Source organism: Rhinopithecus roxellana, chromosome 12 (assembly GCF_007565055.1).
Source record: "Rhinopithecus roxellana isolate Shanxi Qingling chromosome 12, ASM756505v1, whole genome shotgun sequence".
Taxonomy (NCBI): domain Eukaryota; kingdom Metazoa; phylum Chordata; class Mammalia; order Primates; family Cercopithecidae; genus Rhinopithecus; species Rhinopithecus roxellana.
In genome coordinates this window covers 95,448,088-95,470,095 of record NC_044560.1, presented here as the reverse complement: position 1 = coordinate 95,470,095, position 22,008 = coordinate 95,448,088, and the positions used below count along the sequence as shown (strand labels likewise).

At 46.3% G+C, this 22,008-nt stretch overlaps 2 protein-coding genes across 2 annotated transcripts; one reads left to right on the top strand and one right to left on the bottom strand.

Annotated features, from left to right (window-relative positions):
* Positions 1-258: 258 nt before the first annotated feature.
* Positions 259-3,403, top strand: KLF18 (Kruppel like factor 18). Its single transcript, XM_030942667.1, has 2 exons — positions 259-2,569; positions 3,213-3,403. Exons 1-2 carry the CDS (start codon positions 259-261, stop codon positions 3,401-3,403), a joined length of 2,502 nt encoding a protein of 833 aa, XP_030798527.1.
* A 4,029-nt stretch (positions 3,404-7,432) lies between these two features.
* Positions 7,433-21,783, bottom strand: KLF17 (Kruppel like factor 17). Its single transcript, XM_010371909.1, has 4 exons — positions 21,651-21,783; positions 11,400-12,243; positions 10,860-11,098; positions 7,433-8,045 (listed from the first exon to the last, which is right to left on the bottom strand). Exons 1-3 carry the CDS (start codon positions 21,729-21,731, stop codon positions 10,860-10,862), a joined length of 1,164 nt encoding a protein of 387 aa, XP_010370211.1. The 5' UTR covers positions 21,732-21,783; the 3' UTR covers positions 7,433-8,045.
* Positions 21,784-22,008: the final 225 nt, after the last annotated feature.

The window sequence follows — 22,008 nt, the reverse complement described above, 5'->3', positions numbered from 1 at the left end:
AGTTTGCATTTGAGAAATGTTTGCACTTTTGAAATGTTACTCTGTGTGTGGAGGGTACACTGGATGAAGTTAACTCCAGAGTCAGTTGAGAGGCAACTACAGGCTTCTAGGCAAGAGATAATGGTGGGCTCAACAGGGATGGAGAAGGAGGGTATGTGGGAATTGGAATTTGAGCTGGGATGAACCCCTGACCTATTAACTTTTTTGCAGGATCCCATAACTAAAGATCCAGTTCAGTCATCAGGCAACAGCAAAGAGATGGATTCCAGTCTCCTCCAGGCAATTGAGGAAATTGAGAATTTTTTCCAGCATCTCTCTGAGCGACATACAAAATGGGCAGAAACCCCAGATGCACCAGAACCACAGAACTGTATGCCTCTGACTGCCCATGCTGAGGAGAGCCAACATGAGTCAACCCGGAGCAAGACGATGCCTCCCCTGGGGCCCACAATGATGACTTCTGCATGCACTAACATCCCTGGGACAGTTCTCACCCAGGACTTAACAATGCACCCTCTTAAAGACCTTGATATGGCCCTTGAAGACCTAAATGAGACTTATTCCATGGGCCAGAAAGTGACTTCCTTTGATCAGATAAAACACACAGCAGGCTCCCAGATGACAGATGTTACTGACACCCCAAAGTCATCACCCACTGATTGCCAGAAGACAGCCATCACTGCAAGCAAAATGACAATCTCCAATGAAAGTAACCAGCTGAACACCCCAAGTAGTGACCAGACCCTCACTGAGAGTCAGATACCAGCCCTGCATGGAGAACAGATGAAGACCCTCAGTGATAACCAGACTCTCTGTGGGGACCAGGTGACCTTCAGTAGTGACCAGATCTTCACTGATAGTCATACAGTGACTTCCAGTGGCGATGAGGCCCTCTCTGGGGGCCAGATGACAACCAGCCTAGACCTCTATGGAGGGCAAATGATGACTTCCACTGATAACCAGACCCTCTGTGGGGAGCAAGTGACAACCACCACTGGTAACCAGGCCCTCTACAGGGAGCAGATGACGACCTCCACTGGTAACCAGGCCCTCTGTGGAGAGCAGATGACGACCTCCACTGGTAACCAGGCCATCTGTGGAGAGCAGATGACGACCTCCACTGGTAACCAGGCCCTCTACGGGGAGCAGATGACGACCTCCACTGGTAACCAGACCCTCTACGGGGGGCAGATGACGACCTCCACTGGTAACCAGACCCTCTACAGGGAGCAGACAATGACCTCCACTGGTAACCAGGCCCTCTGTGGAGAACAGATGACGACCTCCACTAGTAACCAGACCCTCTACGGGGAGCAGATGACGACCTCCACTAGTAACCAGACCCTCTATGGGGAGCAGATGACGACCTCCACTAGTAACCAGACCCTCTACGGGGAGCAGATGACGACCTCCACTAGTAACCAGACCCTCTACGGGGAGCAGATGACGACCTCCACTAGTAACCAGACCCTCTACGGGGGACAGATGACGACCTCCACTGGGAACCAGACCCTCTACGGGGAGCAGGTGACGACCTCCACTAGTAACCAGACCCTCTACGGGGGACAGATGACGACCTCCACTGGGAACCAGACCCTCTACGGGGAGCAGGTGACGACCTCCACTGGGAACCAGACCCTCTACGGGGAGCAGATGACGACCTCCACTAGTAACCAGACCCTCTACGGGGAGCAGATGACGACCTCCACTGGGAACCAGGCCCTCTGTGGGGAGCAGGTGACGATCTCCACTAGTAACCAGACCCTCTACGGGGAGCAGATGACGACCTCCACTGGGAACCAGGCCCTCTGTGGGGAGCAGGTGACGATCTCCACTAGTAACCAGACCCTCTACGGGGAGCAGATGACGACCTCCACTAGTAACCAGACCCTCTACAGGGGACAGATGACGACCTCCACTGGGAACCAGACCCTCTACGGGGAGCAGGTGACGACCTCCACTAGTAACCAGACCCTCTATGGGGAGCAGATGACGACCTCCACTGGGGACCAGGCCCTCTGTGGGGAGCAGGTGACGACCTCCACTAGTAACCAGACCCTCTGTGGGGAGCAGATGACGACCTCCACTGGGAACCAGACCCTTTACGGGGGACAGATGATGACCTCCACTGGTAACCAGACTGTCTGTAGAGAGCAGATGATGACCTCCACTAGTAACCAGACCCTCTACGGGGGGCAGAATATGACCTCCATTGACAACCAGGCTCTCTGTGGAGGCCAGATGGCAACATATAGTGGCAACCCGACCCTCAATGGGGACCAGATGCTGACTCTTCAGGTGGGCAATATGACAATGCTCACTAATGACCACAGCCTTTATGGGGGATATATGATATCCCATCAGTTCTCATCATTGCCACACCCAGGATTCCCATGCTTTTCAAGTTCCCATTTGATTCAAGGACAAGTTCCAGAAAAGCAGAAGACACAGAGCTGCCAGTTCTGGAAGAATCCTGAGGTTTCGAGGCCCTACATCTGCACTTACGAGAACTGCAAGAAGTCTTATAAAAAGGCTTGCCACCTCCGAACCCATATGCGCAAGCACACCGGTGAGTGAGGGCCCGGGAACAGGGGTGAGGGGCAAGTGGCTACAGATTTGTGCCTTTACAAAGCCCTGGGAGCATTTGAGATTGCTGCCACTTCCTTTAAGCCAAGAATTCAAGAAGATTCTGTAATAGAAAATGTTGGCACCTTCAGAAGCGGGGATGAAGCAGTCCTAGGGACAGGCTCTAGTCTTGGACCAGAGCCAGGCTGGCTATAGCCTTTAGTGGTATTGACTGCTGGTTTCATGGGAAGAAGTGAAGGGATTTCTTTGGCCTCTTGCAGGTAGATGTTCTTGACGCTATTTCTGCTGGGATCGTCACTTCATAGTGACAGCGCCCCCCAGGCCCCACTTCCCTCATCCTCCTTATTCCCCCCACTAACTTGCCTGCCAATAACTGTCTGTCTCTCCTTCTGTTTTTTTTTTCTTCTTCCTTTCCTTTTGTTCCCTTCCTCACAGTTTTCCTCTTGTCTTTCCAGCTTTTGCGGCCCTCATTCCCCTCCTCCTTCACTCACCTCCCTCACTCCCGTCTCCTTTGGCTCTCCCTCTCCCACTCCAACTTGCTCAAAAACTTTTTCTTGTTCACTTTCAATGTCCCTGCCCTACCTCACCTTGATGTATGACAGGTCTCTCTCTCTCTCTTCTTCCAGGGGAGAAGCCCTACATATGCGATGTAGAAGGATGTACATGGAAATTCACCCGCTCAGATGAGCTCAACAGACACAAGAAAAGGCACACTGGGGAACGGCCTTACCTGTGTTCAATATGCAACAAGAATTTTGCAAGATCTGATCACCTAAAGCAGCATGCAAAGGTCCACAATGTTCACCCAGGATTATGAACCCTTCAGCCCATGAGGAAATGTGTACAGCTAAAAGATTCTCCCTACTGAGTTTGTTTCCCTTGAACAAGCTCCCCTATTTCCCTATGCCAGTAGCTAGTAGGTGCTTAATATTCATAAGTTTTCTAAAACATGCAAAGAAAATAGGTATATGCATTTTCATATAAAAACTGGATGACTTTCAACTTGAAACCGGAAGCACTCTTCATTCATTGCCCTCTCTCAGGGTAACTGCTTTTATCAGCATGCTGTGAATCCTTCTAGATCTTACTCTGCATTTACCTGTATGTGTACTTGTAAAAATGTATCTGTGTAGATGATTGAGATTGATATGTATATAACTCAGAGGGTAAAGAATATGGAACTTTTTTTTTTTTTTTGTCTGTAGCTGAGTCCATGTTTCTTTGGAGCTTCATTCCTATGTGTTGAAAAGGAGGGGATGCTCAGTCACGTCCAGTGTAAAGTGGTCTCAGGTTAAATGGACTTTGCTTAGATGAGTACTTAGCCTATTCAGAAGTTCAACCTGGGTCAGTTGGGGCTCACGCCTGTAATCCCAGTACTTTGGGAGGCCACGATGGGCAGATTGCTTGAGCCTGGGGAGTTCTAGACTAGCCTGGGCAATATGGTGAAACTCTGCCTCTACAAAAAAAAACAAAAAACAAAAAACAAAAATTAGCTGGGTGTGGTGGTGTGCACCTATAGTCCCAGCTACTTGGGAGGCTGAGATGGGAGGATCACTTGAGCTCAGTAGTTGGAGTTGCAGTGAGCTATATTCACACCACTGTACCACTGCACTCTAGCCTGGGTGACATAGTGAGACCTTGTCTCAAAAAAAAAAAGATGTTGTGTAATATTATATATGAAATATATTGAATAAGATATTTAAGTTATAAGTAGAAAAAAATGAGCACCTGTAAGAGCTCATCACCCAGTGTCATGCAATCAGTGTCATGCAATCAGGTGTTGAGATGGCCAGTCGGAACAATGAGCCAGATGGAAAGGAATGATCAAGCCTTATTTACTGACTGCTACAGAACAGATAGGAGAGACAGCCTTAGCCAAGACCCCAAATAAGGAGGCCTCTGCACTGAAGCACCATCGTCCTTCAACGACCCACATAAACCCAGGGTATAAAACTCTGGGCTGGCTGCTTTCTGGGGCCCTTCAGCTGTGGTACAAGTAGGGCACATGCAGTTAAGACTCCATCCTCGGGGGCAGCTTTCCTGAACCTTGGGGGACTAACTCCCAATGAATCCTAGATTGTTGTCCTTTGCTGTCTGTTAGTAATAAACCTATTTTATTTAACTTGTTGTGTGTATGGGTGTCATTGGATCTCACTGGACTCAGACAAGCTGATAACCAGTGTACAGTGAATCTGCCTTACGGTGGGGATGCCAAGTCCTTGACTATGGCTCCTTTCAGAAAACTGCAATGCCCTGGCTGTGTGCCAAGTCTGGTGAGCTCCCCTACCCATCCTTCTATCTTCTAGAATTGATGACTACCCTGAATTTTGTATATATAAATTCCTTTGATACATTTATCAAAAATGTATGTATTCAAAGATAATTTGTAGGTTTTTTTATTTTGAGCTTCATAAATATTATACTAAGCTATATATAGTCTTCTGAAACTCCCTTGTTTTCAACACTTATCTCTAAGATTTCATCCATGTTATTACTAAGGTCAATATAAAGAATCCATAACAACCCCAAACAAAAATTCTCTACATTGTTAACACACCAGGGTAGGGGCGGGGGGGGAGGGGTGAGAGACCAGAGAAATCTGAGAGTGCACTAGAGTCTTATGTGAAGCACAACTATAAAAAGAAAAGATCATACAGCTGTTCCTCATTATCCAGATCTAATCTGCTAGATCATGAATTTTTAAAGTTTTTATTTCATTAACCTAAATATGAAAAATAGTAACATACTTCCAACCCATTCAAAAACACCAAACATTTCTTCAAATTTCACTACAACCCTTATATATTATAACAATCCACCAAGGATTTCACATTATATAAAACCCCCAAGGTGTGGTGGCTCACACTTGTAGTCCCAGCACTTTGGGAGGCCGAGGAGGGCAAATCACCTGAGGTCAGGAGTGCAAGACCAGCCTGACCAACGTGGAGAAACACAGTCTCTACTAAAAATATAATTAGCTGGGTGTGGTGGTGCACACCTGTAATCCCAGCTACTTGGGAGGCTGAGGAACAAGAATCACTTGAACCCGGGGGGTGGAGGTCGTGGTGAGCCAAGATCGAGCCATTGCACTCTAGCCTGGGCAACAGAGCAAGACTCAGTCTCAAAAAAAAAAAAAAAAAAAAGAAAAGAAAAGAGAACTGGAATAAATGAACAGGGCATCAGTGACCTGAGGGACAATATCAAGTGCTCCCTCAGGAGCAGACTGTGTGTCAGAAATAGAAGGTGGAGGAGAACGCCAAAATTTGACAAAACAATGCCCAAAATTTTTCCAAATTTTATTAAGACTACCAAACATTTAGATTGAAAAAGTTCAATGAATCCTAAACAGAATAAAGGTAAGTTCAAAACCATATAAAACCAATCACTATATTTAAGAACAGATACATTATGTGGTAAAAACAATAAATAACTAAGGCGAGATTAATCAAAATTCAGTATAGTGGTTACCTCTGCAAAGGAGGATGGGGAATTCAAAGCTTTAAATGTATTAGATTATTTTTCCTTCTTTTTCTTATTTTATTTTTTATAGAGACAAGATCTTGCTGGTCTCAAACTCCTGGCCTCAAGTTATCCTCTGCCTTGCCATCCCAAAGTGCTGGGATTACAGGCCTGATCTTAGGGGTAAATATTTTTATTTTTATTTTTTCCTTTTTTTTTTTTTGACCTTCCTAACATGAGTGCATTTTATTATTAAATTGGAGATATACAAAATATTTCTTGCAGGTTATGATAGATATCACAATCAATGGAAAACAAATGAAGTTCATCCATTCTTCTTCTGTGTTACTTATAACACAAGCCAGGAACCTGGAAGTCACCCTTGACCTCGCCCTCAACTACCAAATCCGGTTAACTATCACTTTCCTACTTCTCCCTACCTCCACTCTCATACCCTGGCGAAAGCCACCTTGACTCTCACCTGAAATACTGCTATGTCCCTTCCTCTCCCTTACAGCCTCGCTCTAATCTTATCTCCACATTGCAGCCAAAGAAAACACTTTCAACCTTATCTCTCCATCTTGAATCTATCTCACCATCCCCTTTACTATCAGAAGCAAGAGTGACAAGTAAATTTCCCAAGACACCTCATAGCCAGGAAATGGCAGAGGCAGGATTCAAAATCTACTAGAGAGTTCACAAGTCTTTTTTGTTTTGTTTGCTTGTTTTGAGATAGAATCTCGCTCAGTCACCCAGGCTGGAGTGCAATGGCAAGATCTCAGCTCACTGCAACCTCCATCTCCCGGGTTCAAGTGATTCTCCCATCAGCCTCCCGAGTAGCTAGGATTACAGGCACCCACCATATGCCAGGCTAATTTTTGTATTTTGTAGAGACGGGGTCTCACCTTTTTGGCCAGGCTGGTCTCGAACCTCTAACCTCAAGTGATCCGCCTGCTTCGACCTCCAAAAGTGCTGGGATTACAGGCATGAGCCACCGCACCGGGCCCACCTTGTGCACCTCTAGTAACATCCCTCCTCCACTAGATTGTGATCTCCACAGGAGCAGGAGCCTGTTTTGCCCACCGTTGTAGTGCACATCATACACCCTTGATCACTCTGGTCCTCTCCACATCCATTTCTTGGTGAAAATGCTAGATCACCAAGCAGACCTCTCATCCTACATTCCAACAACAAGCAATTTGGTTTGCTGACCCTACCCACGAGGCTGTGTGTGAGCCAGGTGGGCTGGGGAACAGAGACCAGCCCTGGCCCAGTGAACACGAGATGGCCTGCTCCATGGAAGGGATCTGGTGCCCTGGTAGAAAGAAACTTTGAGTACCCAAGACTTCAATCCCTGGGGCTAGGGAATGGGTCATAAATGAGCCCCTTCTGCCCCTGTTCTTTTAATCATGTCCACTCCCCTCACGTGGGAGCTTGGATGAAGGGCACCTGGATGTCCATCCCAGGTATACTGGGGCCACTAGTAACACAGACAAAGGCAGCAAAGCAGGACAGGGTCAGGGTAGGGGTGGGAGGGCAGGGACAGGCACAGCCAAGGCTGTGGGGCTTCCCCAGAGGCCCAGATAGGCTTGAACCTGCAGAGGACCAGCTTCTCTTCTTGGCAGCACTGGGTACATTCATAAATGTTGTCTATGATCTTTCTGCTCTGCAGAGGCAGGGTGCCTTCATGCACCTCTGAATCCTTACTGTCCATGCCATAGTTTCCAGAAGATAGACATATCCAACGGTATATGTCCAAGAAATGGGAGGTTCAGCTAGCACCCATGAGTCCTTCGGGTCTGACGGAGGCATCTCCTTGAGAAGTCTTTCTCTGACACATCCTTTAGTTAACTTCATGCTCCTCACCATCACAGCCTTGGTGCGCTCAGTATTGTAGGCTCAAAAAACATTTGCTGAATGAATGTTGAAGACTGCCTCTCCTCTGAACAGTTGCCACGTCCAGTGTTCTCTGCCTGGAATCCTCTTCCTTCTTCATTCACCTGTTCAGTTTATTTCAAAATTTGAGGGATTACTAGGTGTTACACTCTTTTTTTTTTTTTTCCTGAGATGGAGTCTCGCTCTGTCGCCCAGGCTGGAGTGCAGTGGCACAATCTCAGCTCACTGCAAGCTCCGTCTCCCAGGTTCCGGCCATTCTCCTGCCGCAGCCTCCCGAGTAGCTGGGACTACAGGCGCCCGCCACCTCGCCCAGCTAGTTTTTTGTATTTTTTAGTAGAGACAGGGTTTCACTCTGTTAGCCAGGATGGTCTCGATCTCCTGATCTCGTGATCCGCCCGTCTCGGCCTCCCAAAGTGCTGGGATTACAGGCTTGAGCCACCGTGCCGGGCCAGGTGTTACACTCTTACTGGGATTACCTGGTGATGTATTTAGCAGTCTGGGCACTGCTTCATGACAAGCCTTTCTGACCCCTCCAGTTAGGGGTTCCTTCCCATGGCCACTGTACAGAGGTGGACCTCTGAGTCCCCAGATTAAGACAGTCCCTTGAGCACAGAAACCAGCTGTGATTCATCTGTGCTTGGCAGCAGCCTGGGCTCAGGAAACACCCATAGAAGGCACCATCTTCTTAGGGAAGAGACCACCTCTGGGGCAGACAGATCCTGGTTGGGATTCTAGCTCTGCACTTGATAGCTTGGCCAAGTTCCTTTCTCTCTATCAGTTTGCTAGAGTCAAACAGCCTGCCAAGTCTAGATAAGAGGTTCTAAACAACCTGGCTGGTTTGCCATGATAGTCATTATCCCCTTAACCCCAAGGGACAGCAGGGAAAGATAGGCCACTTAATATCTGGTGCTTGGTAGTCCAGCGACCTAAGGAAGGTGGGAGAAGCAGAAGTTACAGTGGGATTCATCTTTATCTGCCCCAGTCTTAGGCCCTCCTTTCCCTCCTAGCCCTCAGTCACCTAGAAAATAGAGCCTGAAAACAAGAACTAAGTACTGGTGTTTTACTTGGAGAGGTGCAAACCCAAGGCATTGGAAGTGAAAAAATGGAAGAAAAGCAGGAAAGAAAGGGAAGTAACCCCAGGTGATGTATTTAGCAGTCTGGGCACTGCTTCATGACAAGCCCCGCGGAGGCCACAGTAGTTGTGTCCACTGGCTACTTGGGAGGTCTCCCCATTGATGGTACTGTTTTGGAGAATTGGTGCCATGCAGCAATTCATGAAAGGGAGGGAAAAAGGGGGAATTGATCTGCCTGAGTCTCACCTATCTCCCATTTTCCACTAGTTAAAAAAAAATTTTTTTTTTTTTTAGATGGAGTCTTGCTGTGTCACTCAGGCTAGAATGCAATGGTGCAATCTCAGCTCACCACAACCTCCACCTCCTAGGTTCAAGCCATTCTCCTGCCTCAGCCTCCCGAGTAACTGGGACTACAAGCATACTCCACCATGCCCAGCTAATTTTTGTATTTTTAGTAGAGGCAGGGTTTCACCATATTGGCCAGGCTAGTCTCGAACTTCTGACCTTATGATCCACCTGCCTTGGCCTCCCAAAGCATTGGGATTAAAAGCATGAGCCACTGCACCCGGCCTCAAATTTTATCCCATAAATACTAACTCCCAGTCAGACACTGTGGCTTATGCCTGTAATCCCAGCATTTTGGGAGGCTGAGGTGGGTGGGCCATTTGAGGTCAGGAGTTTGAGATTAGCCTGGCCAACATGGTGAAATCCTGTCTCTACAAAAAATACACAAATTAGCCGGGCGTGGTGGTGTGTGTTTGTAATCCCAGCTATTCAGGCTCTCCTGCCTCAGGAGAATCATTTGAATCTAGGAGGCAGAGGTTGCAGTGAGCTGAGATTGCACCACTGCATTTCAGCCACGGGGACAGAGCAAGACTCTGTCTCAAATAAATAAATAAATTTTCCCATACTTCTAAGTTTGCTAGCAGCAACTTGGGATGCCAGATCCCATGCCCTATGCTAGGGCATTCCATCCAAGTTTGTGAAGTGGTGGGAAGAAACAGAAGCTCTGGGTACGTGGCCAGTGAGTGACAGGGAGAATCTGATGCCATATGTGCCATGCCCAATACAGTCCAAAACTAGTTTTTTCATTTTCTGGAAGAAGAAACAAGGCATAGTGATCCAAGAACTTTCTCAAGGTCACAAGGATATTAAGTGGCAAATTCAGGATTTGAATATAGTCTGGCTCTGGAAACTGGATTTTATGTAGCAAGCAAAGGAGTCATTAAAGGGTTTTAAGCTGGAGAGCCACAAGAAATCAAGAGCTTTTTAATGAAGCTCCCAATCTCTACTGTACTCCACATTCCCATCTGACTAAACTCCAGCAGAAGCAGGTGGCCCCAGAGAGGTTAACGGCATCCAAGACGAGGTTTGAGGAGTCTCTAACTGGCTGCAGAACTTCGTGTGGGCTTCAACACTGACCCATAATCCTCCTGTCTTCATCTAATCCTACACCTACCGAAGAGAAGTTCTAGCCAGAGGCAGGTAAGATCTGTGTAGAAAAGCCAGAATGAGGCTGGGTGTGGTGGTTCATGCCTGTAATCCCAGCACTTTGGGAGGCCGAGGTGGGCAGATCACGAGGTCAGGAGATCGAGACCATCCTGGCTAACACGGTGAAACCCCGTCTCTCCTAAAAATACAAAAAATTACCCAGGCATGGTGGCACGTGCCTGTAGTCCCAGCTACTCAGGAGGCTTAGACAGGAAAATCACTTGAACCTGGGAGGTGGAGGGTACAGTGAACCAGATCACGCCATTGCACTCCAGCCTGGGAGACCGAGTGAGACTCCATCTCAAAAAAAAAGAAAAAAAAAGGAAAAAGCCAGAATGAGGAGAGGAGACTGACCTAAGGACCAGCAGCAGGAGGACCGTCCTGCTCTCTACTGTTGGTCTGTGGGTCTGAGGGTCCTGGCCGATGAGTTTTCTGGTGTTGCTTTAGATGGTCAGACCTCATGAACTCCCGGCTGCACTGATCACATTTATATGGTCGATATCTGGTGTGTACCCGTATATGTCGTCTCAGCTCATCAGAACGGAAGAAAGACCACGAACAACTTCCCCAGTTGCAAGAATAGGGCCTCTCACCTGGGAATGACAAGGGAGAGATGGAATTGAGAATAGAGTAGGAAGGAAGGGGTCCGACTCTGTGAGGCAGAGCAGTCCAGGTTGAGGATTCAAAAGGGAAGGTCCAGGGAACCAGGGAGCGGCAACATAACCAGGAGTGCCCACCCTAGTCCTCCTGTATGGCAAGTCGGGGAGCCAGTCTAGCTTAGTTCTAAGCTTGGAAGAGGAAAGGCTCATCCCAAACAATTACCCACCAATGTCCCAGGACAAATTGAAAGCCCAGAGACTCCTCCATCCCCACCCCACCTGACACCTCCTTCACCTGTGTGCTTGCGCTGGTGGCTCACCAGGTGGGAGCGTTTGGTATAAGCTTTTCCGCAGTTCTCATAGTTGCAGCGGTAAGGCCTTGCCTCCGAGGAGTCCCCTCTACCAGTCCTTTCCTGAGGCCTGGAGTTCTTCTCTGCTGTCTGTGGAGCAGGTCTGGGCTGCTCCGGTAGAAATGGGCCTTCTTGAGAGTCCGGCTGAGTCACAAGAGAGTCCTGAGACCCTAAAGCCAGCAATGACTGGGGCTCAGCTGGAGGCATCCCAAGGTCATGGGCATCTTGTGGGGGCAACATCTGAGCCACGGACGGGAGCACTGCCTGGGCCTCAGTGGAAAGCATGGTTGGGCCTAACGATGTTTCTTCAGAAGGCACTGTCGAGAGGCCAGGGTAAGGCATCGGAGGGTTCCCAGCGTGGGACATCATTGGGATTCCAGTGGAAGCCGAGACTGGCAGCCCACTGGGGGGCATCCTTAGATTCCCGCTGAAGGGTCTGGCCACCCTTGGAATATTGGGCTCTCCTATGGGCATTAGTTGGGGCCCACTGAAAATCGTCATCTCTTGCTGAAGGGGAGACACTCTCTGACAGTAAATCATCTGGGACGGAGTGAGAGTCGCTTGGGGGCAGTAGCTCACACCACGCTCAGGCAGTAGCATACTGAACTGTGGCCCTCCTTCATCCATATTCTGCCCCGGCGCCTCAACAGACACCAAGGGGGACCTCAGCATCTCTGTGCTGTGAGGAAAGTGCTGAATGCTTGGTAGGCCTTGGTTCCAAGAGGTGTGCACTCCAGAGCTTCCAGAAGACGAAGACACGTTCAAGATGGGTACTGAGTTCTCATTATCCTTGGGGAGAAAGAGTCAGGTGATTTTTGCTCAAATTCCAGTTCCACATGTCCCTCCTCTTCGTTCCCAGACCCCATCCTAATCCAGCCCTCTGTTTCCATCTCTTGCTTGAAATATCCTGCCTCCAGACCATTTTCCAGCTTGGGCTTTCTCACATGCGGTCTGGCTGATACAAGCCCCATAGAAGCCTAGCCGTAACTCATGCCACTTTCTCTCGGACATGTTTCTGGTTTTTATGTCACACAAAGCAACAAAGAGAACAAATAAAACAGTCCATAACCTACACCTTCAGCAAAACTCTGAGAAAATGTTCAGACTCCAATTTATTTATTTCTTTTTTTTGAGACAGTTTCACTCTTGTTGCCCAGACTGGATGCAATGGCGCAATCTCGGCTCACCACAACCTCTGTCTCCTGGGTTCAAGTGATTCTCCTGCCTCAGCCTCGTGAGTAGCTGGGATTACAGGCATGCACCACCACGCCCGGCTAATTTTGTATTTTTCGTAGAGACGGGGTTTCTCCATGTTGGTCAGGCTGATCTCGAACTCCTGATCTCAGATGATCTGCCTGCCTCAGCCTCCCAAAGTGCTGGGATTACAGGCTTGAGCCACCGTGCCTGGCCCAAATTCCAAATTATACATAAGTGTGAAAGTGAAAGAACATCCTAAACCAGCAGAACGGGTGCAGAAAGCCACAAAGATAGAAGGAATTGAGGCTGCAGATGGGTCTTGGCTTTAGCAAAACTTAGACATCATCTGCAAATATTTGCCTATGGAAGAGCATCTGCCCCGAGTGGGAACTGCCTGGGCAGGTCTGAGATCAAGCATTGGTGGAGATATGGGGGAAAGGCAGATGTGAACAAAACACTTCTTAAAAAAAGGGATGGGGATTGCCTGGAAGTCAGGGGCAGTATCCCTCGATGACTGACTTGCATGAAGGGTAGGAAAGAGATTGGTGGTAGAAGGTCTTAAAATAGGATAGGAGCCAAGAACCATGTTTTTAAAAACTGTCAGTAGGCCAGGCACGGTGGCTCACAACTGTGTAATCCCAGCACTTTGGGAGGCCAAGGCAGGTGGATTGCTTGAGCTCAGAAATTTCAAAAACAAAAATCAGCTAGGTATGGTGGTGTGTGCCTGTAGTCCCAGCTACTTGGGAGGCTGAGGCAGGAGAATCACTTGAGTCCAGGAGGCAGAGGTTGCAGTGAGCTGAGATTGTGCCACTGTACTCCAGCCTGTGCTGACAGAGTGAGACCCTGTCTCAAGAAGACAAGCAACAAGCAACAACAACAACAACAAAATCCATTGCTGTAGCAATAGAAGAGGGAGCTGTTGAGTTGAGAAACCAATAAAGCTACCCCATCATCTCCTATTCACTCTTCAATTGGGATGGTCCAGAAAAGAACAATCCATTCAAATATGACAACCAAAAGAGAAGTTTAAAATAGGGTATCCATACAAGATACTAAACCATCAAGAAAGAAATTGAAGATTGCAATAAAAAAAATCACCAGAAAATTATTGCTACAAATCAAGGGAAAATGTAACAACATTCAAACACAAGAAAGAGAAGAGAAGAGAAGAGAAGAGAAGAGAAGAGAAGAGAAGAGAAGAGAAGAGAAGAGAAGAGATCGACTCGCTGAGGCGGGCAGATTACTTGAGGTCAGGAGTTCAAAGAAGGAACGAAGGAAGGAAGGAAAGAAGGAAGGAAGGAAGGAAAGAAGGAAGGAAGGAAAGAAGGAAGGAAGGAAGGAAAGAAGGAAGGAAGGGAGGAAGGGAGGAAAGAAGGCAAAACTTGAAGCAATTACAACTTTTGCAGCAATTATAGGAACATCACAGGACAGAAATAGGGAAATTCAAAACAAAACATCCAGACTACAGGATAGGAGTTATATTAGAGAGTAGGGAATGGGGAAAGATAAGAAAGGGACACTGGACGGGCTTCTATTTCTTGACCTGAATGACAGTTTCACAGGTTTTACTTTGTAACAGTTCATTACTTTGTAGAAGCTGTACTTACATTCACTTTTCTGTTTGAGTGTTATTTTTAGCAATATGGTTTAAAATAAGTTAGTATTGCTGGGCACAGTGGCTCATGCCTATGATCCTAGATCCTTGGGAGGCCCAGGTGGAAGGATCCCTTGAGTCCAGGAGTTCAAGACAAGCCTGAGCAACATAGGGAATCCTCATCTCTACAAAGAACAAAAAACTAGCCAGGCATGGTAGCATGTGCCTGTGGTCCCAGCCACTCAGGAAACTGAAGTGGAAAGGATCACTTGAGCCTGGGAAGTCGAAGCTGCAGCGAGCTGTGATCGCATCACTGCAGTCCAGCCTAGGTGACAGAGTGAGGCCCCATCTCAAAAAATAATAATAATAATGCTAAATTTAAATAGGCAATATTCTATACAAATTCACAGTGTAAAAATACACATTTTTTTTTAGCTCTGTCCAGTAAAATAGCCCATCGAAGCAACTGTGACTCTAATAACAATGCGTGTCTCTAGAGCCTAGACTTGTCTCTAATTCTATTCCTTGCTAAAAGTTAGACCAAGAATTTCCTGACTCCAAGACTGGGAAAAGGAAGGTTTAAGGGAGGCTGGTACATTTCATGCCTGAAAATAAGAGAGCTTTCAAAGATTAGGATTGGGTCAAAAGGAAACACGAAGTGATATCAAGGAAGATGGCAGGGTAGGAAGCACCAGCAACATGTGTCCCCAGCAAGGTAACTATCGCACTGGCAGCATTTGCCTGTTATAAGTGTTTTGGAATGGTGCAGGGTTTTAAGGCTTGTACCTTCCAAGGGAAGGCTTTGAAAGTAAATTGCAGTTAATTTTGGTCAACCTAAATTCTTAGGTAGGTAGTAACTACCCATACACACCCCATGTTCCTGGAGCAACTTGCACGAGCCAGAGTGGGCAATAAAAACCTTGTCCTCCAACTACTGGGGATCTATGTCCTGATTGTTATTTGCTGTTTCTGATTATGAGGTGCAGACAAGGTAGGCAGCCATTGTGGCAACTCAACCCCCAATGTTACAACCCCCTCCCCTTCCCACTGAAGAGACTTCCAGATATGAATACAAACATCCAAGAAGCTCAACAAAATTCAAGTAGGATAAACTCACAGACCTATACCAAGAAACATTATAATAAAATAGTTGAGGCCAGGCGTGGTGGCTCACGCCTGTAATTCCAACACTTTTGGAGGCCAAGGCAGGTGGATCACTTGAGGTCAGAAGTTCAAGGCCAGCCTGGCCAACATGGTGAAACCCCGTCTCAACTAAAAATACAAAAATTAGCCAGATGTGGTGGCAGGTGCCTGTAATCCCTGCTACTCGGGAGGCTGAGGCAGGAGAATCGCTTGAACCCAGGAGGCAGAGATCGTGCTATTGCATTCCAGAGAGCGAGACCCTGTCTCAAAAATAAAAAATAAAAATAAAACTGTTGAAAACCCAAGACAAAGAGAAAATCTTGAAAATAGCAAGAGAAGTGACTCAGTGCTTATAGGGGATCCCACAAATTACCTGTAGTTCTTTAATCAAAAACCTTGGACACTAAGACCATGGGTTGATATATTCAAAGTACTAAAGGAAAAAAAATAACTATCAACCATCCTATATATGGCAAAACTGTCTTTCCAAAATGAGGAAGAAATTAGACATTCCAAGATAGGCAAAAGCTGAGAGACCATTACCACTAGACATGTCCTGCAAGAAACGCTAATTGCAGTCCTTCAGGTTGCAATTAAAGGACTTGAATTAAAGGTAGCTTGAAGCCATGTGAAGAAATCCGTCATAAGAAAAATTTCTGATAAGGGTAATATATGGACAATGATAAAAGTGAGTATTATTTTAACTTTGATATATAACTCCACTTTTTGTTTTCTACATGATTTAAAAGAATGCATAAAATTTATGATCTTATTTTTTGACATACAATGCATAAAAATGTAATTTTGTGAGATCAGTAACTGAAAAGAGGTGGGAATGGAGCTATACAGAAGAAGTTTTTATGTGCTATTAAAGTTAATCTGGTATAAATTCAAATTAGAATGTTATAAGTAGGATGTCAAATGTGTTCCCCATGGCAACCACAAAGAAAACAGCTAGAGAATATATGCAAAAGGGGCCAGGCGCAGCAGCTCACGCCTGTAATCCCAACATTTTGGGAGACCAAGGTGTGTGGATCACTTGAGCTCAGGAGTTCGAGACCAGCCTGGCCAACATGGTAAAACCCCATCTCTACTAAAAACATAAAAATTAGCCGAGCATGGTGGCACATGCCTGTAGTCCCAGCTACTCATGAGGCTGAGGCAGGAGAATCACTTGAACCTGGGAGGAAGAGGTTGCAGTCAGCTGAGATCCAGCCACTGCACTCCAGCCTGGGCAACAGAGCGAGACTCTGTCTCCAAAAATATATATATACACACACACACATACACACACACACACATACACACACACAAAAGGAAATTGTGTTATAAGGAAATGTAAGTTTCACTATAAAAAAATCAATTAAACAAAAAGACAATGCTGGAAATGAGGAAAAAAATGGCAGAATTAAATCCTTCCTTGCAAGTAAAATACTTTGGAAAGTAAATGGATAATACTTTCCAAAAGACAGATATTGGCAGAATGGATTAAAAATTGATAGTAGATCACAAATTAAGTCTCAATAGATTTTAAAAGAAAGACACTTTTCCCTTGCCGCTTTTAGAAAAAAAGCAAAAAAAAAAAAAAAAAAGGTATCATAAGGTATCATACAAAGAATATTCTCTGACCCACAACCAGATAAACTAGAAAATTTACAAATCTCTGGAAATTAAACAGCACTCTCTGAAACAATCAATGGGTCAAATAAAAAAATCACAATGAAAATTAGAAAATACTTAGAGACCAATAAAAATGAAAACATAGCTACCAAATCTTATGGGATACAGCAAAAGCAGCGGTAAGGGGAAAATCTACTCGTTTAAATGCTTACAATAAAAAAGATCTCAGCCGGGCGCGGTGGCTCAAGCCTGTAATCCCAGCACTTTGGGAGGCCGAGACGGGCGGATCACGAGGTCAGGAGATCGAGACCATCCTGGCTAACACGGTGAAACCCCGTCTCTACTAAAAACTACAAAAAACTAGCCGGGCGACGTGGCGGCGCCTGTAGTCCCAGCTACCCGGGAGGCTGAGACAGGAGAATGGCGTGAACCCGGGAGGCGGAGCTTGCAGTGAGCTGAGATCCGGCCACAGCACTCCAGCCTGGGCGACAGAGCGAGACTCCGTCTCAAAAAAAAAAAAAAAAAGATCTCAAACCAACAACATAGCTTTATAACTTAAAGAACTAGAAAAATACACTAAACCCCAAACCAGCAGAAGAAAGGAATGAGAAAAATCAATGAAACTAAGTTCTTAGGAAAGATGAACAACATTGCCAAACATTTAGCTAGATCAACTAAGGAAAAAGAAAAGGCTCAAATGATTAAATATGAGAAATGAAATTGGAGACATTATAATACAGTACTGTGAAAAATTTCACACCAACAAACTGGATAACCTGGATAAAATGGACAAATTCCTAGAAACACAAAACCTATCAAGACTATCACAGGTTGAGCATTTTGAGACTATGAAGCAGGTGGATCGCTTGAGGCCCAGAGTTCAAGACCAGCCCGGGCAACATGGTGAGACCCCCCCCCCAACTCTACAAAAAAAATTAAAAATTGCCAGATGTGGTGGCAAGTGTCTGTAGTCCCAGCTGCTCCAGAGGCTGAGATGTGAGTGGTGCAATCAATCACGGCTCATTTTGAGCTGGAATACAGTGGTATGATCATGGCTCACTGCAACCTCAAGTGACAAAAGCTGAGCTCTTATCCTAACTTTGAACATTACTAATTGAAGTGATTAAATTAAGCATTTATTCTGCCTCTAAAAGAAAAAAAAATTTCAAAATTACCAAATGATTGCAGTTAAATATTAATTCCTACTTTACAGAAGAATACAAACTAATAAATGTAGAATGAATGGTGGAATTACAAAATTTATTTTTCTGCCAGGTCCAGTGACTCACGCCTGTAATCCCAGCACCTTGGGAGGCTGAGGTGGATCACTTGAGGTCAGGAGTTCAAGACCAGCCTGGCCAATATGGCAAAACCCTGTCTCTACTAAAAATACAAAAAATTAGCTGGGCGTGGTGGTGCACACCTGTAATCCCAGCTACTCGGGAGGCTGAGGCAGGAGAATTGCTTGAATCTGGGAGGCAGAAGTTGCAGTGAGCCAAGATCGTGCCACTGCACTCCAGCCTGGGGGAGAGAGTGAGACTCTGTCTCAAAAAAAAAAAAAGAAAAGAAAAGGAAAAGGGAAAAAAAAAAAAAAGGAAAAGAAAACGTATTTTGCCACCCCTAAGGAAATTTAACTGAGGAAAAATTTAAATGTGGTGTTAAAACCATTAGGTGAATGGCCAGTAGGGAACTGGACGCTGGATACACACAAAGCAGAATCACACAGATTACTTTCTGACCACAAGGTAAATTTCAACAGAGAGATCAATCAGGCTTTTCACTACCTTAATACAAGTATCACCAAATGGTAGCCAGGTGTGTCTCCTGTTGTTATGCAGGATAAAACCTGCATGAGGCATGAGGCACTCTTGCCAAAAATCTTGAATCCAGTTAAGCTGTAAGTTCTAATCATAACTTAAAGGTAATACAAGTGATAGAAGATAAAGCTAAATGCTATCATGAGGAAGCAATCTGGTATATCTGAAAGGAACATTCCATAAGACAAAAGTCAGCATCATGAAAAACTGAATCCCAATCATGAAAAAATAAAACTATTCTAATTTCAGAGACTCAAGGGACATAATCACCAGATACAGTGTATGGTCTTAAATTCTGGTTTGGACATACTAGCTACGAAGTACATTTTAGGAATAGCTAGGGGCATTTGAATAAGGCTTGCATCTAAGATGATTTAAAGGAATTATCAGCTGGGCGTGACGGCTCACACCTGTAATCCCAGCACTTTGGGAGGCTAAGGCGGGTAGATCACTTGAGGGCAGAAGATTGAGACCAGCCTGACAAACATAGCAAAACCTCTCTACTGAAAATACAAAAAATTAGCTGGGTGGAGTGGCACACGCCTGTAATCCCAGCTACTTGGGGGGAGGCTGAGGCACGAGAATTGCTTGAACCTGGGAAGCGGAAGTTGCAGTGAGCCGAGACGCGCCACTACACCCCAGCCTGGACAACAGCGCCAAGACCCTGTCTCAAAAAAAAGTGTATATATATATATATATATATATATATATATATATATATACACACACACACACACACACATATATATATATACAATTTTGATACATTTGATAATGCGGTTTTGGCTATAGAGGAAAATGTTCTTTTTAAAAAAAACTCTAGAAGAGTTGGGAAGATCTTGTTTTATTTTTAATTTAAATAATTTTAGAGACAGGATCTCACTATGTTGCCCAGGCTGGAGTGCAGTGGCTATTCACAAGTGTGATTGTGGTGCACCACAGCCTAAAACTCCTGAGCTCAAACGATCCTTCTGCTTCAGCTTCCTGGGCCGCTGGGACTACAGGTGTGAGCCACCGTGCCTGGCCTTATCAGTTGTATTTACCACTATATGCTCAGCAACTAGCATAAGACAGACATATAATAGGAACTAGGTAAATGACTATTGTGTGGGCACCTCTGGGGTGCTCAGCCTGTCTTTCCTAACTCTCAGCAATGGCCCTCTCGTTTTCCCAGTCCTTCATGGCAAATTAAGTTGTCTAAACATGCCTTCACCACTACTTTGCCTTATGATTCTCCCAAATTTGCTCTGGCCTCCATCTCTCCACAGAGCCAGCTTGCATAAAGGTCACCACTGACAACTTCCATCCCACTATGACCAAGCAGCACTTTCCAGACTCCTGGCTTGACCTCTCAGGAGATTATATGACCACTGGCCACACCCTTCTTATAATGCTTCCCTTGGCCTCTCACACGCATGGACACACTTTCCGACCTTTTCTTCTTTTTTCTCAGACCCCCTCCTTCACAGTCTCTTTTGCAGATTTCTCTTTCTCTACTCTCTCTGGGCAAACTTCCCCATGCCAGTGGATCTGTTTCTGTTCATAGTACAACTATTCCTAAATCTATAGCTCTGGCGAAGATGGCTCCTGAATTTTTCAGCTACCTACTGTTTGGGTCCTTTTGGATGGCCCACGGGTTCTTCCAATGGACTGTGTCCAAAATTCACTGTCATCTTTGCCCACCTCCCCCAAACAACGGATTAACCTAGTCCTTCTCACCCTTCTTTCTCGCTCAGAAAATATCACTGCTGTCACTCAATTGTGCAAGCAAGAAATCTGTTACTCTAGATGTCTCCCTCACCACTTGGGACCAATGATTGTGGTCCCTGCCTCCAAAACATCTCCACAATCGATGATACATCTAGCTTCTCCATCTCCACTCTCACTTCTCTAGGTAGGCCGCCATTTGAATTCTCACCTGGATTATCACAAAAGCTTTCTAACTATTGCCTTGAATCCAGCCCACATCCACCAGGACACTCCTTTGAAAATGCAAATCTAATTGAGACAGATTATGTTTAAACTCATCAATGGCTTCCCACTGCTCTTGGAATAAACAAGCCCTGAATGATCTCAATGTGTCCCTGGAGCCACCTTCCCATCACTGTCTAGGCCCTGGTCTTTCAGTTCCTCCTAAGAGGAAGCATACAGCCTGTGGTCTCAGACCTGGGAACCCTTCACCTGACCGGTTCTCTAGTCCCAGAACTGAGTCTCAGCTGTCTCCTAAGCCTCCCAAATCGGGTCAAACACCCCTGATATCTGCTCCCATGCGCCCCCGACTTCTCCTTCATGTAACGCTGTACAATTCCAATCATTCAGCTAACGATTTATTAATAAAATGTTATATATATATCTGTTTCATGGTAAATTCATCATTGTATTTCCACAGTCTGGCAAAAGCCTACCACTTAGCAGGGCTCCAATTAACTTTTTTTTTTTTCCTGTCATTTCCTGCTCACTTCCTGACTTGGTCTTTGTTGTCCCGCCTACTCAAGTCCCTGGCCTGAAAGTTGCCTGGAACCCTCTTACCCTCGATGCTCCCAACACAAGCTCTACTGCTGGGCGAACATTATTGGAATAAACGACGTATGATTTACACCCTCAATCTCACAACCCTCCCTTTCCAGTCCCTCCCCAATCTCGCATCCCTTCCTTTGCAACCCCTCCCCAATCTCCCATTCCTTCCTTTGCAACCCCACCCCTCGGATTTCCACCCCTCGGCTTTCTGCTTCCCTCTGCCTCCCGTCTCCTACACGGCCTCCCCTCCCCGCCGCCCCATAGCCTGGGCCCGCCCCCGGCCTGCCAGGAGCTGACACCTGACTCACCTGGGCAGCCTGGTGCGCCACCTGCCATCGGCTCAGCTCCCCAGCCTCCTGTTCCATCTCAGCCTGCGGTCGGTTGTACATGAAGACTGGGTGGGGTCTAGACTCTCTACTGAACAGACAGGAAACCAGCCACCACGGCGTCGCAGGCGGGTATCGGGACATCGCTACGCCACAATCACCTTCTATTTACCTATTTACAGCTGCGCCAGGGGGCGGAGTCAACCCCACCCGTCCCGCCCTGCGCCGCCCCCGCAGCCCTGCCCTAGGCTGCCCATCCCAACCAAGGCGGCATCACGGACAGCCACCTCAGGCCTTGAACGCTTCCTAAAGGAAGTTGGCCCGCCCACCCACCCCACCC

What these genes read in the sequence shown, in the direction of transcription:
- KLF18 (XM_030942667.1), top strand. Translation starts at nt 259, where the DNA reads ATGGATTCCAGTCTCCTCCAGGCAATTGAGGAAATTGAGAATTTTTTC. An exon ending in CCATATGCGCAAGCACACCG is followed by an intron (nt 2,570 to 3,212) that starts GTGAGTGAGGGC and finishes CTCTTCTTCCAG; the next exon opens with GGGAGAAGCCCTACATATGC.
- KLF17 (XM_010371909.1), bottom strand. Translation starts at nt 21,731, where the DNA reads ATGTACAACCGACCGCAGGCTGAGATGGAACAGGAGGCTGGGGAGCTG. An exon ending in TGGCGCACCAGGCTGCCCAG is followed by an intron (nt 12,244 to 21,650) that starts GTGAGTCAGGTG and finishes TTTCTCCCCAAG; the next exon opens with GATAATGAGAACTCAGTACC. An exon ending in CCACCAGCGCAAGCACACAG is followed by an intron (nt 11,099 to 11,399) that starts GTGAAGGAGGTG and finishes TGTCATTCCCAG; the next exon opens with GTGAGAGGCCCTATTCTTGC.